The sequence below is a fragment of the Hemicordylus capensis genome, chromosome 4 (genome assembly GCF_027244095.1).
Source record: "Hemicordylus capensis ecotype Gifberg chromosome 4, rHemCap1.1.pri, whole genome shotgun sequence".
Lineage (NCBI taxonomy): Eukaryota > Metazoa > Chordata > Lepidosauria > Squamata > Cordylidae > Hemicordylus > Hemicordylus capensis.
Window position 1 is genome coordinate 77804596 of NC_069660.1, and position 19948 is coordinate 77824543.

At 44.7% G+C, this 19948-nt stretch overlaps 1 protein-coding gene across 5 annotated transcripts in view; it reads left to right on the forward strand.

Annotated features, from left to right (window-relative positions):
- CLPS (colipase) overlaps positions 1–17581 on the forward strand; it is a 33715-nt gene extending 16134 nt beyond the window's left edge. For 3 of the 5 annotated variants that reach the window (XM_053313491.1, XM_053313488.1, XM_053313490.1), the window contains exons 2-4: positions 15459–15575; positions 16490–16612; positions 17297–17581. In XM_053313491.1, the coding sequence (XP_053169466.1) occupies positions 15459–15575; positions 16490–16612; positions 17297–17422 (366 nt within the window). In that variant the 3' untranslated portion in view covers positions 17423–17581. Of the gene's footprint in view, positions 1–4333; positions 4412–15148; positions 15194–15458; positions 15576–16489; positions 16613–17296 lie in introns of those variants that run through there. The other 2 variants (XM_053313492.1, XM_053313489.1) reach the window with 2 other exon arrangements.
- The last annotated feature ends 2367 nt before the right edge of the window (positions 17582–19948 follow it).

A 19948-nucleotide genomic window follows, 5' to 3' on the forward strand; every position in this document is an offset into this window, starting at 1 on the left:
GAATGATGGCATTTTGCGATTCTTAATACCCCCCCCCCCCACTTAGAAAACATGGTCGTGGAGTTATTATACATCTTGTTGAGTGTGTGGCTCGAAACGACCTTAAAGACTGCTTGCCCTGTTAATCCCTCGGAAGTTGCTAAGATACGGATTCACACAAGCAAGCCAAGAATGAGATGGATATTACCATCCTCTGCTGTCTTTATGATCAGATTTATAGCATATACATTAATCTCAGAAGCGGACAGGATGAGAATAATGATTCAAAGTAGTCCCATTGAAATTAAAAGAGCAAGTCAGTTGTTATTTTCATTTAAATGGGACTACTAGACACCTTAATTGGGGCAGCTGTTGACTAACAAGCAGAAGGTTGCTGGTTCGAATCCCCTCTGGTACTATACCGGGCAGCAGCGATATAGGAAAATGCAGAAAGGCATCATCTCATACCGCATGAGAGGAGGCAATGGTAAACCCCTCCTGTATTCTACCAAAGAAAACCACAGGGCTCTTTGGGCACCAGGAGTCGAAACTGACTTGACAGCACACTTTACTTTACTTACTTTGAATAATTATTCTCTCCATATCAGCCAGTAATCTTTACAAAGGCCCTATAACATAAGTCCATATTATCATCCAAATATAGCCCATATAGTCAATATGTGCTTTATTGACTACAGAAAAGGCTTCAATTGCATTGACCATGTCAGGCTGGGGTATATCCTTAGGAAAATGGGCATCCCAGAAAATCTCATTGTTCTCATGAGAAACCTATACACAGGACAGGAAGCCACAGTCCAGATGGAACATGGTGAAACAGACTGGTTCCAGATTGGCAAAGGAGTAAGACAAGGCTCTATACTTTCTCCTTCTCTATTCAATTTATATGCTGAATATATACTGAGGGAAGCTGGATTGGAAGAAGATGAGCATGGTTTTAAAGTTGGAGGAAGAAACATCAATAACCTGCACTACGTGGATGACACCACTCTGATAGCTGAGCATGCAAATGATATGCAAGCTCTAGTAATGAAAGTCAAGGAGCCCAGTGAAAAAATGGGACTACAACTAAATGTAAAGAAGACTAAACTAATGTCAATGGGTACAGCAACCAGCCTCAGAACTGATAAAGATGAAGACATTGAAGTGGTGTATGGCTTTTGCCTTTTAGGATCAACCATCAACAGTAAAGAATCCAGCAGTCAACAAATATGCCACAGACTAGCACTTGGTAGGGTCGCAATGAAGGCCATGGAAATAATATTTAGATGCTGTGATGTGTCTATATACTTGCAAAGATTAGAATCGTTCAGACAATGGTTTTTCCCGTGGCACTCTTTGGATGCAAAAGCTGAACTTTGAAGAAGCAAGATAGAAAAAGCACTGATGCTTTTGAACTTTGGTGCTGGAGAAGACTTTTGAGGATACCATGGACAGCCAGGAAAACAAACAAATGGATCATAGAACAAATCAATCCAGAATTTTCACTCGAGGCACAAATGACCAGGTTCAAACTATCATACTTGGAACACATTATGCGAAGACCCAGCTCCCTTGAGAAGTCCATAATGCTGGGAAAAGTTGAAGGAAAGAGAATAGGACAACCAGCAGCAAGGTGGATGGACTCGAGGGAAGAGAGCTGGTCTTGTGGTAGCAAGCATGACTTGTCCCCTTAAGCTAAGCAAGGTCTGCCTTGGTTGCATATGAATGGGAGACTAGAAGTGTGAGCACTGTAGGATATTTCCCTCAGGGGCTGGAGCTGTTCTGGGAAGAGCAGAAGGTTCCAAGTTCCTTCCCTGGCTTCTCCAAGATAGGGCTAAGAGAGATTCCTGCCTGCAACCTTGAAGAAGCCGCTGCCAGTCTGTGTAGACAATACTGAGCGAGATGGACCTATGGTCTAACTCAGTATATGGCAGCTTCCTATGTTCCTATGATTACAACAGCAATGAATGCACCACTGTGAGACCTTAAAGGCCAAGTTGAAGACAGATAATCCTGGAGAGAATCTATCTATGTGGTTGCTAAGAGTCAACACTGACCTGACAGCACTTAATCAGTCAATCAGTCAATAGTCTTGTGGTGCAGATGAGGAGCTGAGATGGAAACATAAAGTCCAAAACATCTATCCATACATTCTGTCTCACACACACACAATGAGTGTACAATGTACATGGGTACAGATCTGTACACTGGTACCATTATCCACACGTTATATTGAAGGCAGATACAGCAGTGCACTTTCTCTCTGTGCCATGCATTTGAGGGGATCTGTACTCAGCCAGATTCACTTTAAAAATGCATGCAGTATAGACATTCACACAACCATGTATACAGACATCTATACATTGATACAACACAATAAGGTCATGCACACATTCAAAAACTGTATTCCACCCTGGTTTGAGAGCTGTGTGTGCTCCCAGTTTTTGGTTGTGTGGAAGGTAGGAGGAAAACCTGTGATTGTGTGGATGCAAGGTAGGGGGACATCCTGGGAAGTTTTTCTCCCACCTTGCTTCTGCACAACCAAAAATTGGGAACATACACAGCTCCCAAACCTGGGTAGAATACAGTTTTTGCTTGTGTGGATGACCTCAGTGTATCATAAGGCAATCGTGACATGCCTAAGGATAGCTAGTATGTTTAGGTTGAGGTGAGATTTGAACTTGGGACTTCACTGCTCACAACTCACAACACCAGGTTTAGCTACACCAGGAAATGTGACTCCTGGTAGGCATTGGTGATTGCTTCTGGGTGCTAAGTGCACAGTTCAACCCACATGTAAAGGTAAAATGCGTTGTCAAGATGATTTCGACTCCTGGCACCCACAGAGCCATGCAACATGCCACAACTCAACTGGCTTTCAAAAGCTTTTCACTGCCCCATAAAATCTAGGTGCCCAGTGAAACAATCTGGATCTGGGTGTATGGTGAAGCATTTGCATAACCACTCCACCACAAGCACAGTTCCATTCAATCCACATCCACCACACAGGTTAGGTTGAATGACAAACACATCATCAAAGCCAAGATTCAATCTTACCATCCAAACTCATCAAACCCTTTCACTGATTCTCTTAGGAAAATAGGAAGCCTTCTTCTGAGTCAGACCATTGGTCTATCTAGTTCAGTATTGTCTACACAGACTGGCAGCGGCTTCTCCAAGGTTGCAGGCAGGACTCTCTCAGCCCTGTCTTGGAGATGTTGTGGGGTGGGGGCGGGGTGGGTGTGTGACTTGGAACCTTCTGCATGCAAGCATGTAGCTCCTCTTCCCAGAGCAGGGAAGAGCTCCTCCCAAGAGCAGGTGTCCTTGAAGAATCCATTTTCATTACACATATACTGATTTGTGTTCAGGACCTTCCTTTTCACAATCTTAACAAACTCCCATTATCAGGGAAAGTTGCTGATAAAACAGTTGAAGATCAAAACCTTCCTCTGCTTTTGATCTCTGCGTGGGCAAGGAACATCCACATCTGTTTAGCATCCCTGGCCTTCCTGATTATTTCCAACCAAAGAGTGGTTTTAGGAACAAATGCTCTGATCTGTAAAGAACATTGTTTAATGGTGATATGATAAGGGGGTGGCTGATTAGTGGTTGATCTGCCCCTTATCCTATCACATGCAGCCCATAAGCTGCCTCAATGTTCGTTTCTGAGATTCATGGTTGATTCTGGAGAAGGAAAGATGACACACACGCACACTCACAACTGTGAGTTTAAATGGGCTTTATTAAGGCTGATGATTACAAGTGTAGGTGATTAGGCATATAGGCAAGTAGTTTTCCCTTTCATTTTTCTAGGATTGTAGTGCAGTGTTCAGTAACAGCTAAAAGCATTCCTAAAATCATTTTTCCCCTTTTGTCAAACTACAGAGCTGCTAGCTATGAAAGAGTTTGGGCCTCACCAAGAAACAGGCAGTCGTGTTATCAGTAAGCTGAGCAAGAGCACCTTATCTTGTTGTTACGTTACGTAGCAACAAGTCAAAATTACTCCCCAACCTGGCAATCTGTGTCTCCCCTTTAATTTGGTCTAATAATTTCTATGACAGTTAACTAATACCACTAATAAATGCAAGGCATCCTTGACTCTTAACAGAAAAAGCATTTCTTTCTAACCTTTCTGTTAAATGCTGAAAAGTTCGAAACAGTTTCATTTCATTAGGAGCAAGTAGCTGAAGGCCTTTTGCTATCTCCTGATTGTTGCCAAACAATCCTAGAAGCTGTGTAGGCAGAGGGGGGGGGGGAAGCTAAAGTACAGTTTTCAAGGAGGGAGGAAGACCAACAAGAGAAATGTCCATTAAAGCAGCTTAGGAAGAGGGGAGGAGGAGGGACCGAAAGGAAGGGGGGGGGGAGACAGACGCTGTTTCCTGACACCTGGCAAATCATGGCTGCAGCAGGGGGTTCGCTGGAGCTCGGATAGGTAAGAGATAGATCCAGAGACAGAGGGGAAAGGGGGGGAGAAGGGCGAGGAAACAGGTGTGTTAGTCAGAAGTGACTGGTTTATGAGGCATAGCTCTGGGCAATATTTACCAGTTTCCAGAATGAGATCTCCGCTGGCTTCTCCGGTGGGAGGGTGACTGGCTCTGAAAATACAGGGAAGGGCTACATGGTGCCTCGTCCATGAAGAAGCCCATGCCTACCCTTCCACCATGAATGGCTGTCTGCAGCTTTTTATACCTTTTTGGCCAGCTCTCCAAGTCAAAATAATCAGCTCATCTACGCAGAGTGTCTCTTCTTTGATAAACAAATTCCTGCATGACTCTCCGAATTCTTCTCTCGGCCTTCTGGGAGGAGCCAATCACCAGCTCAGCCTGACTTTTTGTCTGATCAGTCTCAAGATAGAGACACTTTTTTTATGTCAAGCTGGCCCTGGCGTGTAGCCATTTGTTGATGTTCTTCAGCCCAGGGAAATATGTTAGAAGGACAGAGAATGTTACATAAGCGCGCGGGGGTGTGTGTGTCAGTGTTATATGAATGTGTTAGCCCCCATAGTATGGCACAGGCGTTCTTATCTATACGTAGTTTCTTATAATTTCTTAAATCAGCTAAATATGATTATTCTTGACATGTCAAACTAGTTCTCATGACTGGTTTTTAGCACAGCAACAAACTACCCAAGGCTCTCTGCTAAGCAGTCAACAACTTCAAGGCTGAGAACAATTGTGAGGGGGAAATTCCTCTTCTTCCCCAGACTCTCAAGAATAGCATTACTGTTCACCGGCCTGGTTTAAAGAAAAAATCAAAGTCAGGCTTCAGCTTCCTGCCAAAACGACAATTCAGACACAGGCCTCAGTCTAGCCTTTTGGCTTTTTGGGGTCTCAGAGCAGACCCTGGTCCTATAAAGGGGTCCACCCACCTGTTCATATCAATGGTAGGGCTCATGTTTTGCATGCAGGTTAAATCCCTGGAATCTCCAGTTAAAAGAGTCTCTGTTAGTGAAGGAGCCGGGAATGAGCCATGCCTGAGACCCCAAAGAATCACTGCTGATCAGAACAGAAAATTCTAAACTAGATGGACTGAAAGTCAGAACCAGCATAAGGCAGCTTAAAGTGGAAGAGAACAATTTGGACGGGGAGTTACAAGCACTATCCATACTGTTTCAATTCTTGAGCTGTTCCAAAGGCGGTAATCAGTCTTCTCTCTTTCTACCTGCATACAAGGTGTTGACACTCAGCCAGGCTGCCAGCCAAACAAAAGATACACATGGGCAGCTGAGCATGGCCAACTCTGGAGCCAAAAGACTTAAAAGGGATAATAAATACACATTGTTCCTAAACACAGACACACAGACACAGACACAGACACAGACACAGACACACACACAGAATTGCATGTGGGGGGAAAAAAATCTCTTACCTGCACAACATTTCATATGACTAATGTCTCAATAAAATCAGGTTGCTAGCTCCTACACATGCAGCATCACTGCATCAGCACACCAGGCATGCATGGCTCGGGCACACACCATGGGAAAGAAAGGGAAATAAACGGCGTTCAGGCAGCAAAGAGCTGCCTGAGATGAGGGGGAGAGCTTGCTCACCGGCCACTTGCTCACGCCTCCTTGGGACGGGATTGACGGGTGTTACTGGAGGGATGGAGAGGGGCCGCCGGCGGGAAAGGTTTTGGGTGGAACTTTAAGAGGTATGGGGGGGGTCCTCTTCCCTCCTTGCCCCCCTCCACCCTCACTGCAGTTAGCCGACAATGCATCCCATCCTGCCGCCCCGCATGGTCGCATGGTCAATTTTTAGAAAACAAAAGGGGGGCTTTCTGCTCACGCCCCGCCCCGCATGGCAGCAAAATTCCTCTTTGCCTATGGGTGGCAAAGAAGTCAATCCGCCCCAGTGGTAGGGGACATTTGCATGTGTGGCACTGCCTTCAGGTTGGTCCTGATCAATGTTCCCTGTAACAGAGATTCCCAGATGTTCTTGACTATAACTCCTATCATCTCCAGCTGCAATGACCTCTGGTTGGGGATGATTGGAGTTGTGGTCAACAACAACTGGGAATCCCTGTTACAGGGGAAACTGGACCTGAGTATCAGGGTGTGGGCAGGGTCAGCTGGAAGATGCTGCAAGTTGTCTGCCTGTAGCCTACACCTCTCCAAACTCAGCTGGTGCAGTCTCTCATCCAGGTCTGACATCCCGCCCCCCGCCCCCGTCCCCTAACACAGGGGTTGCATTGTTCACCATTTTCTCTATCCCTATTCAAGGTGTCAGATAGAATGGTAATGCCATGCAGCCTCACCAGAGGCAAAGAAATGCAACTTTGGAGGCAGGTTTTAAACTGCAAAATTTTAATTTTGGCATATTATATGTATGTGTACAAATATGCTGTGGCTCTCTGGGCTTTTTTGGTGTTATCAGTATCTTTCTAATTTGGGGAAATCCTCATTAGAGGTTTAAAAAATGAAGCAGAATTTATGACACCAAGGATGCAACTGATACTGTGGGTGGGCGCTCTCTTTTTTGCATCCAAGGGGAGCATACACATAGAGGAAAGGATTACTTTTTCTGGGGGGAAACAACAAAAAGGCCTGGAGGCTCAATCACCTTTCCTTATTACTGGTTTCGTGGTGCTTTCAGCCAGAATGTCTAGCATGTCTCTCAGAATAATGAAAAACTAGCTGGGCCGTGTGCAGAGCAACTGTACCTCTAGCCACCTGCCCCGCCACTGCTTCCCCCCCACCCGCCTGCCACTGTTTCCCCCATCATCATTGTTTTCTCTCCCACCCACCCCACCAGACTTCTTCCTTCCCCTGCCCACTGGCCCACCTGATGGCTAGCCGCCATCACCACCTCCTTCCCCGGCCACTGTCACTGCCATTTTGCCTGCCCGTCCCCCACCATTTTGCCTGCCCATGCAGCATGTGGCCTGCTGCCATTTTGTCCTTCCTCTTGTCCTGCCACTGCAGTTTTCTTCGGCCATCACTGCCGCTGCCATTTTCCCCTCTTCCACCCGTCCTGTGGCTAGCCTATCTGGCAGCTCTCCAAACTCTTGCGAGAGCTGCCACACATGGGATTAGCCACGGGTATGCCTTAGAGAATAAAATATATAGAAGATGGGCAGAGGACACAACAAATGTGAAAGGCATGTTCTTTCCCAGATCTGTTATTCACACAGCCTGAGATATGAAATCACCTTCAGCCAATAACAGCTGCAGCCTGCTGGAACTTCCTCAGGCACAAACGCATCCCTGTAATATATTGGATGGCTATAACATAGTGGATGGGTAGTGAGAGGACCAGCAGAATGCTCCTAGCAGGCTAGTTAGTTTCAGTTTGCATCCTTGATTGAGTGATTGATTGATTGTTCAATTTATATACCGACTTTCATAAAAACATATCCCAAGGCTGTTTCCCCAGAGTCAGGCAACTCTTTGGCAGCAAACATGCTGGCTTTCTACAGTGTTTTTAGCTGGACTGGTAAATGTTAGCTTCTCTGAAATTCAATGCATGGGTCTCTTACATTTCGAACTCCCAAGATGCCCCAACCAAAGACCATCTTCGAAACTAGCAATCTCACTTGCTCAGAAGGAAGAAATCTGAAATAGGATTAAGAAATGTTTCCCACACCCAGGACTGTCCCTGTTGCATTCCCACCCACCCGCTTGCTGCTGCCTCCTCCTCCAGCCGCTGCCCATTATAACGACATCACAGTGTGATGTGACAACATGATTATAATACATCGTTGCTGACTGGCTGCCCAAAAGCATTGGGCAGAGGTGTCAAGGAGAGTAAACAGGTGGCCAGCTGAGTAATAGGGAGGGGAAGCACCGGCTTGGTCACTCACATGCTGGGATGACAGGAGGTCCATGCACCCACATTGGCTCACCAGGTGTGACACATGACCCAGGCTGTTGGTGCCCCTCCCAACCTGGTGCCCAAAGTGGCTACTTAGTTTGCCTAGTGGACAGTCGATGCTGCCCACACTCTGATACTCAGGTCCAGTATTCCCTGTACCAGGGATTCCCAGATGTTGTTGACTACAACTCCCATCTCCCCAAACCAAAGGCCATTGTAGCTAGGGATAATAGGAGTTGTAGTGCAGAACACCTGGGAATCCCTGTTACAGGGAACATTGCTCAGGTCCAGCTTAAAAGCAGTGCTAGGCATGCAAGCCTCTCCCCACCCCCTCTGTAAGGTTTCATGTGGCTGCCATTCAGTCATGTCAACAATTCCATGCTCATCGAGTATTAGCATCGTGTGTGCCCAAGCCAGGCATTCCTGGTGTCCTAATGCAGTGATGCTGATACAGTGATCCTACATGTGTAGGAGCTAGCAACCTGATTTCATTCACTGAGATATTGGTCATATGAAGTGATGTGCAAGTAAGAGGGGTTTTTTTTTTTGTAATCCACATGCAATTCTTTCTGTTTTCTAGGATCGATGTGTATTTATTACCTCTTTTAAGTCTTTTCACCCCAGGGTTGGCCATGCTCAGCTGCCCATGTGTATCTCTTGTTTGGCTGGCTGAGCTCTGAGTGTCAACACCTTGTGCAGGTCGAAAGAGAGAAGACTTATTACTGCCTTTGGAACAGCTCAAGAAATGAGAATGCATGGATGGTGCTTGTAACTCCCAGTCCAAATTGCTCTTTTCCACTTTAAGCTGCCTTATGCTGGTTCTGACTTTCAGTCCATCTAGTTTAGCATTTTCTGTTTGGATCAGCAGTGATTCTTTGGGATCTCAGGCATGGCTTTTCCCTGCTCCTTCACTAACTGACACTCTTTTAATTGGAGATTCCAGGGATTTAACCTCCATGCAAAACATGAGCCCTACCATTAAACAACGTTCCTTGCATATTCCCCTACAATCTCAAATAAATGTAAATGTTGACTGAACTTGCTTAAAAGACAGGGGTTATTTTTAATGGCAAAGGGATGATAGATAGATAGATAGATAGATAGATAGATAGATAGATAGATAGATAGATAGATAGATAGATAGATGGATGGATACTATCCTATTTAGTAATGACAAGAATCAAGGAAGTTTTCTACTGACTTATTTTTTGTGGGAGAAAGTACCATTCTTTACAGATCAGACCATTTGTTCCTAAAACCACTCTTTGGTTGGAATTAATCAGGAAGGCCGGGGATGCTAAACAGATGTGGATGTTCCCAGCCCAGCCAGAGATCAAAAGCAGAGGAAGGTTTTTATCTTCAACTGTTTTATCAGCAACTTTCCCTGATAATGGGAGTTTGTTAAGATTGTGAAAAGGAAGGTCCTGAACACAAATCAGTATATGTTTAATGAAAATGGATTCTTCAAGGACACCTGCTCTTGGGAGGAGCTCTTCCCTGCTCTGGGAAGAACAGCTGCATGCTTGCATGAAGAAGGTTCCAAGCCCCCCTCCCGCCCCACAACATCTCCAAGACAGGGCTGAGAGAGACAGTCCAAATTGCTCTCTTCCACTTTAAGCTGCCTTATGCTGGTTCTGACCATCAGTCCATCTAGTTAAGCATTTTCTGTTCGGATCAGCAGTGATTCTTTGGGGTCACAGGCATGGCTCTCTCCCAGCTCCTTGTTTTAAATGGAAATTCCAGGGATTTAACCTGCACGCAAAACATGTGCCCTACCATTAAACAGCATTCCTTGCATATTCCCGTACAATCCCAATTAAGTGTAAAGGTTGATTGACCTTCAGATTTAAATTTGACAAAGAAATTGTAGAAAGTCAGCTCTGTTTTATTTTGTTGCATTCCAAATATAGCCCACCCCACCCCCCACTCCTTTGCTGAAAAAACAAGATTTCTATGGATTTCTTTCTAGAAAATGAGATTTCTTTCTAGAAGTAGGGGTAAGCAGAGAGATGGCCATATTTGCAGATGATACCAAACTCTTTTGGGTAGTGAAATCCAAAACAGATTGTAAGGAGCTCCAAAAGGATCTCTCCAAACTGGGTGAGTGGGCGACAAAGTGACAAATGCGGTTCAATGTTGGCAAGTGTAAAGTGATGCACATTGGGACGAAAAACCCCAACTTCAAGTATACGCTGATGGGATCTGAGCTGTCGGTGACTGACCAGGAGGGGATCTTGGGGTCGTTGTGGACAGCTCGTTGAAAGTGTTGGCTCAATGTGCGGCAGCTGTGAAAAAGGCCAATTCCATGCTAGGGATCGTTAGGAAGGGGATTGAACATAAAACGGCTAATATTATAATGCCCTTATACAAAACTATGGTGTGGCCACACCTGGAGTACTGTGTACAATTCTGGTCACTACTTCTGAAAAATGACATTGTAGAACTGGAAAAGGTGCAGAAGAGGGCAACCAAGATGATCAGGGGCCTAGATCAGGGGCCTAGAGATGATCAGGGACCTTTCTTATGAGGCAAAGCTGCAATACCTGGGGCTATTTAGTTTAGAAAAAAGGTGACTGAAGGGAGACACGAGAGAGGTCTATAAAAATAATGCATGGTGTGGAGAAAGTGGATAGAAAGAAATTCTTCACCCTCTCACATAACTCTAAAACCAGGGGTCATCGCATGAAATTGATTGCCAGGAAATCTAGGACCAACAAACGGAAGTAATTTTTCAATCAACTTGTGGAATTCTCTGCCACAGGATGTGGTGACAGCCAACAAACTGGATGCCTTTAAGCGGGGTTTGGATAACTTCATGGAGGAGAGGTCCATCAACGACTACTAGTCTGAGGGCTATAGGCTACCTTCAGCCTCAAAGGCAGATTGCCTCTGAGTACCAGTTTTAGGGGAGTAATAGCAGGAGAAAGGGCATGCCCTTAGCTCCTGCCTGTCAGCTTCCCAGCGGCATCTAGTGGGCCACTGTGTGAAACAAGATGCTAGACTAGATGGGCCTTGGGCCTGATCTAGCAGGGCTCTTCTTATGTTCTTAGTAACCTTTTGAAAAAAAGTAGTCCCACTCATCCCTACCACTACATCAATATGCCACAAAGCAATTCATCCCATTGTCCTCAAGTTAACGTGGCTCACCCTATTCCTTCCTGTGGGTAACCTGTTTGAGCTTCTCTGCATTATGGGTACTTGAATGGACCTTCTTTTGTTTGGCTTGATGAGTTCTTGTTGCTTCTGCTACAACTTGTTCCCTTTCCTGACCTGCTGTTTGAAGCAGTTGCTTCCCTGTGGGCCCAATCTGAGATAAATGCTTTCCCTCTTTACTGGGAGTGAGGTGGTTTAGTGAGGGTAGTGGGGTGGGAAAAGACTTGGGACAAAATCATCATCATAACCTAGATGAGATAATGACAAATTATTCAACCAAATCAAGTCAGTTCTGACATCCAAGTAGCCAAGTGTGTGTACTGAGGGGGTCCTGAGATGAGTCTTGGGCCTGATCCAGCAGGGCTGTTCTTCTTATGGTGGTAATGGGTGTATATATAGCACCTTTCATAGGGTAAATATAATCCTATTTAGTAATGACAGGAATCAGTGATGTTTTCTACTGACTTATTATTTGTGGGGGAAATTACCATTATTTACAGATCAGACCATCTGTTCCTAAAATCACCATTTGACTGGAAGTAATCAGGAAGGCCAGGGATGCTAAACAGGTGTGCCCACTCAGAGATCAAAAGCAGAGGAAGGTCTTGATCTTCACAGTTTGATCAGCAACTTTCCCCGATAATGGGGGTTTGTTAAGATGTGTTCATAAAGGGGTCACATGCTCACCACTGGAAATCCCTGAACATATTCTGGGGTAGGAGTGGAGGGGTGTGGGCCAAACCTCTGGGGTGATGGCATATTCCTAATTCTCACCCTTTCTGGTGATGTAGGGGCCTCCTCTGACCTTTTCCAGTGATGTAAGCACCTGCTTGACCATTTCCTGTGACATAAGCACATTCTGACAGTTCCCATGATGTCAGCACCCCACGTGGGCACCATGACATCATTCCCCAGCCATGTGCTTCTGTTTGTAAACAAAAGCACATGGATTTTGAGAGCAGGTGGGTACCTATACTAGGAAGGAAAAGGAAAGATTGTGCCGTCGAATCCAGCGTTGACTCCTGGCAACCAGAGAGCCATGTGGTTTTCTTGGTAAAATAATGAGTGGTTTACCATTGCCTTTCCCTGTGAAGTATGAGACCTTCCTATATCACTGCTACCTGATATAGGAGTTTCCCATATTCTGGGAAACACACCAGTGGGGATTCGAACCAAGAGCTTCCTGCTCTCTAGGCAGGTTGCTTCCTCACTGCTCATGGCAATATTGGCTCAATCCAGGAAACAAGGAGGGGCATGATCTAATTGACTTGCTTTTAAGTACACACATAGAGGAATGGGGTGTATGAGCCATGCCAGATGACCAACTTGGTATGTTGAGTGGATATGTACTGAGCTGACCATATGGTGCAGCAGTATTCTGATGGCTCGGCAGAAACTCTGCTTGCAACTCACACAACAATTCCCACATCCCTGCAAAGTTGGGGAGCCCACAGGCAAGAGGTATATGCATGCCCTCTCTCCTGCTGCTGCTCCCCTGCAACTGGTATTCAGAGGCATCCTGCCTCTGAGGCTGGAGATGGCTATTAGCCTTCAAACTAGTATCCAGTGATAGACCTGTCCTCCATGAATTCATCTAAACCCCACTTTAAGCAACCCAGGCTGTTGGCCGTTACCACATCTTGTGGCAGAGAATTCCATAGGTTGATTATATGTTGTGTGAAAAAGTACTTCTGTTTGTTGGTCCTAAATTTCTTGGCAATCAGTTTCATAGGATGGCCCCTGGTTCTAGTACAAGTAAAGCTCAGACCCCATCAGCGTATATGTGAAGTATATGTGAAGTCATTATAATGTGCCGTGGCAGGCCAGCTTCCCAGAATCAAACTGCAGGAGCAGCAGCAGGAGGCAGCAGCAAGTGGGCGGCTGGGAGGGCGACAGGGGCAGACCCTGGATGACAGGAGATGCCCACCAAAGTGGGCAAAGGGGGCAAGGATGCCCACACAGGTGAAGGTGGTAGGGGCACCAAAGCCAGGCTTTGTCTGAGGCACTAGCAATCCTTGGGCCAGCCCTGGATGTGGGAGACTGTTCTTAATTCTGCATCAAGTTTTCTTAATTCTGCATCAATTCTGCATCAAGAAACTGCATCCAGTTTCTAAGGTGGCTGAGCGTCTTGGGAGTTCTAAATGTAAGAGACCCATGCATTGAATTTCAGAGAAGCTAACACTTACCAGTCCAGCTAAAAGCACTGTTGAAAGCCAACATCAAGACTGCATGTATGTTTGAGCTGCTAAAGAGCTGCCCTCAAGGATTTAAGCTGAAACTAACTAGCCTGCTAGGAGCATTCTGCTGGTCCTTTCACTAGCCATCTGAGTCTGATCCTACACACCAAGCAGTCCAGTGTGCTACAGGGATGCTTTTGCCCTGAGAAAGTTCCAGCAGGCTGCACCTGTCACTGGCTGAAGGTGATTTCATATCTCAGGCTGTGTGAATAATAGATCTGGGAAAGAACATGCCTTTCACATTTGTTATGGTCCTGCTCATTTTTCATTATTTTGAGAGCCATGCTAGACAGTCTGGATGAAAGCACCATGAAATCAGCAATAAGGAAAGGTGATTAAACCCCCAGGCCTTTTTGTTGTCCCCCGCCCCAGAAAAAGTTATCCTTTCCTCTAGGAAAGGATGCTCCACTTGGAAGCAAAAAAGTGTGTCCACTCACAGTATCAGTTGCATCCTTGGTGACATAAATTCTGCTTCATTTTCTAAGCTTCTGATAACACCAAAAAAGCCGAGAGGGCCACAGCATATTTGTACACATACATAAAATACACCAAATTTAAAATACTGCCATTTGAAACCCCAAAAGCTGCATTTCTATGCCTCTGATGAGGCTGCATGGCATTACCATTCTATCTAACACCTTGGGCAGGGATAGAGAAAATGGTGGACAATGTGACCCCTCTGTTAGGAGACTGGGGGAGCAAAATGTCAGACCTGGATGAGAGACTGCACCAGCTGAGTTTGGAGAGATGTAGGCTACAGGCCTTCCAGCATCTTCCTTACTCTCCTGACTTTCAGTAGCTCCTGAATCATAGTGCTTTCTATTCAGTGGCTGACATCCTGACTAAATTTACTAAAAGAGCTCCTTTGGAAATTTAGTAGTCCTTTCAAGTAACTCTTGCACAGTAGTGTTGAGTAACTTAGTCTGAATGTCAGCCTGTAATCAGTAGATTTCCCGACAAGGATTCAGACAGCTTCGAGATTTAGCAGCATTCCTGCAGTTCAAATGTTGTTGGTGTGTCTCCTTTAAATGAGATGTAAAACTATTACCCAGTGTCTCTTGGGGAAACCCAGCGCTAACTTAGAGATCATTAGGAACATTTCACATCATTAGTACAGCTTCCCTGATATGTGGTGTTTTCTGACGCACAACATACCAGGGAAGCTGTACTAAATAATGTGGAACAAGTAGAGTTCAAGGATGCCCTCATTCTGCCATCTAGGGTCTCTGAAAAGGTGAGCTGGTTTTCAGAAACTTTGCAATGACATGGGAATAGGGAATTGTTGTGTGAGTAGCAAGCAGAGTTGATGTTGAGCAATCAAATCACTGCTGCACCATCTGCTCAACTCAGCCTATCCACTCAACATACCAATTTGGTCATCCAGCATGGCTCATACACCCCAGTCCTCTCTGTGTGTACTTAAAAGCAACTCCAGTGGATCATGCCCCACCCCCCTCTTTCCTGCATGGAGCCAATATTGCCATGACACTACTTGATTGCAATTTTCATAATGTGTGTATATTTTGTCACCTACCCCTGGGAAAAGGTCTTGCAGGTGCCCATGCACTGACTGACATTGGCTGACAGCCTGAATCTCTAACCTTTTTTAACATTTCAAACTCAGAGAACCTTGAGAAACTTCAGGGTTTTTTAAAAAAATCCTCATGAAATTCTGCTGCCACAGGGACACATATCATTGGACGAAAGGAATCATGTGACTTTAATAACATGCTTTATATGTCTCTAACATTCCATTATTTCTGGATTCGCATCTTAGGAGCACAAGATACCACTCACTGACTTTGCTGCAATGAAGAAAATATTGGGTTTTTTGCTGCTCGTATTTGCTTTGGCCACGGCATTTGCTCATGAAAGAGGACTCTTCTTCAATCTGGTAAGAGAGCACTGAGCTTTATATAACCCATCGCCTTTCTGGGCTGAGCTAAGAGGCAACCCTAGTGAGAGGATTTTGCTGCCTGCAGCTCACAATATTCTCTCTCTCTAGTGTGAGGACTGCTGTCCAATTTGGTTACAAGGGAAAGCCTTTTTCACAAGCCATTCATCCACACCTTATTTGATTTCAGCATCTAACCCAATTCAGTATTTATTTCAGAGATGCTTCAGTCACCTGTGCCAAACCAACAGGAGTTTACTTGGAGCATCAAGGTATCCAAAGCAATGGTGAGCCAGCATGGTGTAGTGGTTAGAGTGCTGGATTAGGGCCGGGGAGACCCGAGTTCAAATCCCCATTCAGCCATGATATTGCTGGGTGACTCTGGGCCAGTCACTTCTCTCTCAGCCTAACCTACTTCACAGGGTTGTTGTGAGGAGAAACTTAAGTATGTGGCACACCGCTCTGGCTCCTTGGAGGAAGAGTGGGATATTAAATGTAAAAATTAAAATTAAATTAAACATGAAAAGCAGAACAAACAATGTACAATCCTAGCTGGATAAGATTTCTAGGGGGCAAACCATCTCTAAAGTCAACATGATGTTGATATCAGCCTATGCTACAGAGAGACAGAATCTCATTTCCTATCAAAGCAGGCTTACTCTAACTTACCTTCTTCAGAAAACCTGAGATCTGTAAGGTCCAAGTGAGTTTAGAATAAGCCAAGATTGGCGGGTTCAGAGGTCACAACCAGTCTTGGCTTTTCCTAACCTAGAAAGGAAGTAGATGCTTCCGAATCTGAGGGATGTTGCACGGAGCTTGGTATTAACAAAGGTTTCACACCACATCTGTAGCTGTCCAATGAAAGAAGCAGGTAGAGTAGAACCTGTCCTGAACTAACTGTGCTTTCCCTTTAGAATAATGGAGAGATGTGTGCACAAAGTGTCCAGTGCAAAAGTAAGTGCTGTCACAGACACAGTGGGTTAAGTCTGGCTCGTTGTGCAGACAAAGCAGCTGAGAACCAGAAGTGCTCCCTTAAGGTGCGTGATATTTTCTGTACTTTAGCACCTGCTGCGTGATTGCTCTGTTGGATCCCCCACCCTTTGTTAAGACAGATAATAAAGATGATGATTTTTTAAAAATAAAACTGTTTATTAAAACAGTTAATAAAGTTGGTAGAGATTCAGAAGCGCATTTGAAAAGAAAGAATAACCAGTGCAGGAAAGAGAAAACTGATACGATCAGAATAATCAGCAATGAAGATTATGTAGGCAGATTTGAGGACAGAGGAGATGAGCGGAAGAGGAAGAGAGCAGATGAGAAGTAAAATAGTCTGTATGAGATATGCTTATGAAAGTCAATTATAATTGATTTTGGAGATTAAGAAGTTAGAAGGATTTTATGAGATGTTAGGCATTATAGGGGAAGGAATGAGAAGACAACATAATCCTTGTTTGCAAGGATCCATCACTGAGTGGTAGAGCACATGCTTTACATACAAAAGGTGCAAGTTTCAATCCCTGGTAACTCCAGTCAAAAAGAATCTCAGGTAGCAGCCCTGGGAGAGGGTGGGTGGTGGGTGGGTGGGGGGACACCTGCAGCCTTGGAGAGCCATTGCCAGTGAAGAATGAAATATGGTGCAATATGGTCAGAATGGAAGAGAAAATATCTATGTGGACCTGACTCTGGTAACTCTGTAATCTATGTCCTTGTGTCTTTTGCAGCACATCGTGGGGGTTTACTACGAATGTCCCTGTGAGAATGGCTTATCCTGTGATGCTGATAGGACAATTGTAGGGAGCATCACCAACAGTGACTTTGGCGTCTGTTATGACCCATCAAGAAAATAAAAGATTGTTTTGAAATGTTTTAATTGTCTAATGGTTTTAAACTGTTTATTTGGTTTTGTATTGATTGTTTTTAAATGATCGAGTCGCAGGTTTGGTTTGGTTCCTGTGCACAGCCTTAATAAATAAATAAAAAGTGAACGAGAAAGCATGTTAAAGAAATAGACTCCTCTCTACTCCTTCCAATAGCTATGCAGCTGCCATCTCTTCATAGCAAACATCATTTCTGTTCTTGCATACAACTTATAGATCTATGAATGGAAGCACAAACTGGCCATATTTGTATGTAAAATGGAACCAGAGTATTTGGGGGCAGAGGTTATCTCACCATGTCATCCGAACACATTCAACTCTGGTTCTATGAGGTGACACACCTGAGGTTTGGATTTTGAAACTGCAGTTTGAACCTGCAGGTTGCCATGAGTTTCGTCACCCCACTCCAAGGTTCCACGCAGCCTGCGTGTCGTCCAAATTCGGAACCGCAGGCTGCATTCAATGTGACCTGAGTTGAGTGAGGAAGGTCCTCCCTCCCTCCAGCTGTGATTGGCTGTGTGGGCTGTCCTTCATGCCAGAAGAAAGCCCACACAGCCAGTTCCCCCTCTTCTCTGCAGTCTTGCTGACTGCAGAAAGAGTGCTCTCTGTGACATCCAAATTCAGACAGGAGAGCGGGGTGAGTGGGGAGTGGAACCATGAATCCATTTTATGTACAAACATGGCCACCATCTTCACCCTTTTTCATGCATGTATAAGACAAACCCTCCCTCTAATCTGGAAGAAACTCTGACTTGCCACATGCAAGGTCATGCTCTTACCACTTTCTCAAAACATCTTTATGCACCTACATAGAATAGTCATACTTCCAAACTCATCCAATCATATCTATGAAACACACAATGATGCTGAAAAGCATCTTATTAGTAACCTTTTATGCTGCATCTTCTTGTCTAGAATGCCTTTTCTCCTAACTGGGCTTTGCTTCAAAATGAATCCATTCATATGACAGAAGCAAGAGATTCCTTCTCCTCTCTTTCTTCCCACTACCTCCAGCATCTTAATGATGTTGCATCCTCAACTGGCTCCTGGCAGAAGACCATATTGCTTAACCCTGACTCAGATCTCAGCCTATCTGTCATTCTGGCTTCTTTATGTCATGCTTGAGTGTTTATCTTCTGTGTGTGTCCATAAATTGAGGTGTCTTTTTTTAGGTTGCATTGCATTTCCCATTCTTTGAACACCATGCTGGAGATATTATGGTATCTAATGCAATATTGTCTCCTCTCATTCAGTTCAATATGACATACTAGGCCAGGGCCTGTTATCTAGAACAAAGCAAGAAGAAGGAAGGCAAGAAAGGATGCACCCGGGCCAGGGGGAGAGCATAACATCAGCCCCCATAGAGACCATATCTGGTCTGTGAGGACTGTTGGGGCAGCCCACCCCCACAAAACTTCCCAGGAGTACTGAAAGATCAGTGTGCCCTGAGAAGAAGGCAAGAAAGGAGGCACCCGGGCCAGGGAGCTCTTGACCTCGGCTCCTGAAAGACCAAGCGCCTGAGACGTTTTATTAATCTTCTGTAATTTGCTTCTTTTAATATTGTAAACCACTTTGGGTGCCTTTGTCAAGGCAGAAAGGTGGTATAAAAATGTAGCTAATAAATAATAATGAAGCAGGACAAAACATACAAGGGAAGTTGACAGTAGGAGGCAGATGAGGCTTCTGCTTGATTTAGGAAAAGCTTTTGATTTGGGAAGTGGAAAATTAGGCTGAAACATTTTTATTAGTCTACTTTCCAGTAGGCTTATGAATTCACTCAACATTCTGTGTGTTTGTCCGTGTGTGTTTCTGTCCGGTTGTTCCCCCGCCCCCATCAACCTCGCAATGCCTGGACCAATATGAACCAAGACTGGATATTTAAAGTGCTAGAGCTTGCAGAAATGGCAAAGCTAACGGCATTATTAAGAAATAAATTTGAAGCATTTAAAAGGGAGTGGGACCCTCTTTTTATTTACCTAAAAAGATATTATAAAATGGATTTGTATCAGGCTTTTGAATGGTAACAAATATGTTTTTAAAATGCCCTAGAGCTGACTTTTGTATGATTTAACTGGAGGAGAATGATTAAGTTTCAGGCAAGACTTTGGCATTGCTATTGATACTTGCTCTAATGATGTGATGGAAGCGTGTGTGTGTGTGTGTGTGTGTGTGTGTATCTTATGTTGTGGAAAAAATCGAATAAATTATTGATTAAAAAAAATATGAACCAAATCAGATACAGTTGTAGGGACATCTCAACGATGTAGTTTGTGATGATGTCATCCACCCCAATCATCACAAACTAGATGGTGGTCACATGAATGTCTGAGGTGCAAACTGGCTAATTTGTGGAATGCAATGTGTGCAGAAAAGAACTGCTTCTTTGCTGCACACATTGCCTGAGCATAGATCTTCAGATGCACTCTGTACTGTAATCTGTTGGATTAGAGTAGAGACTTTCTCCACCTGCACTCGAACTGCCTGCCTTGCCCCTTC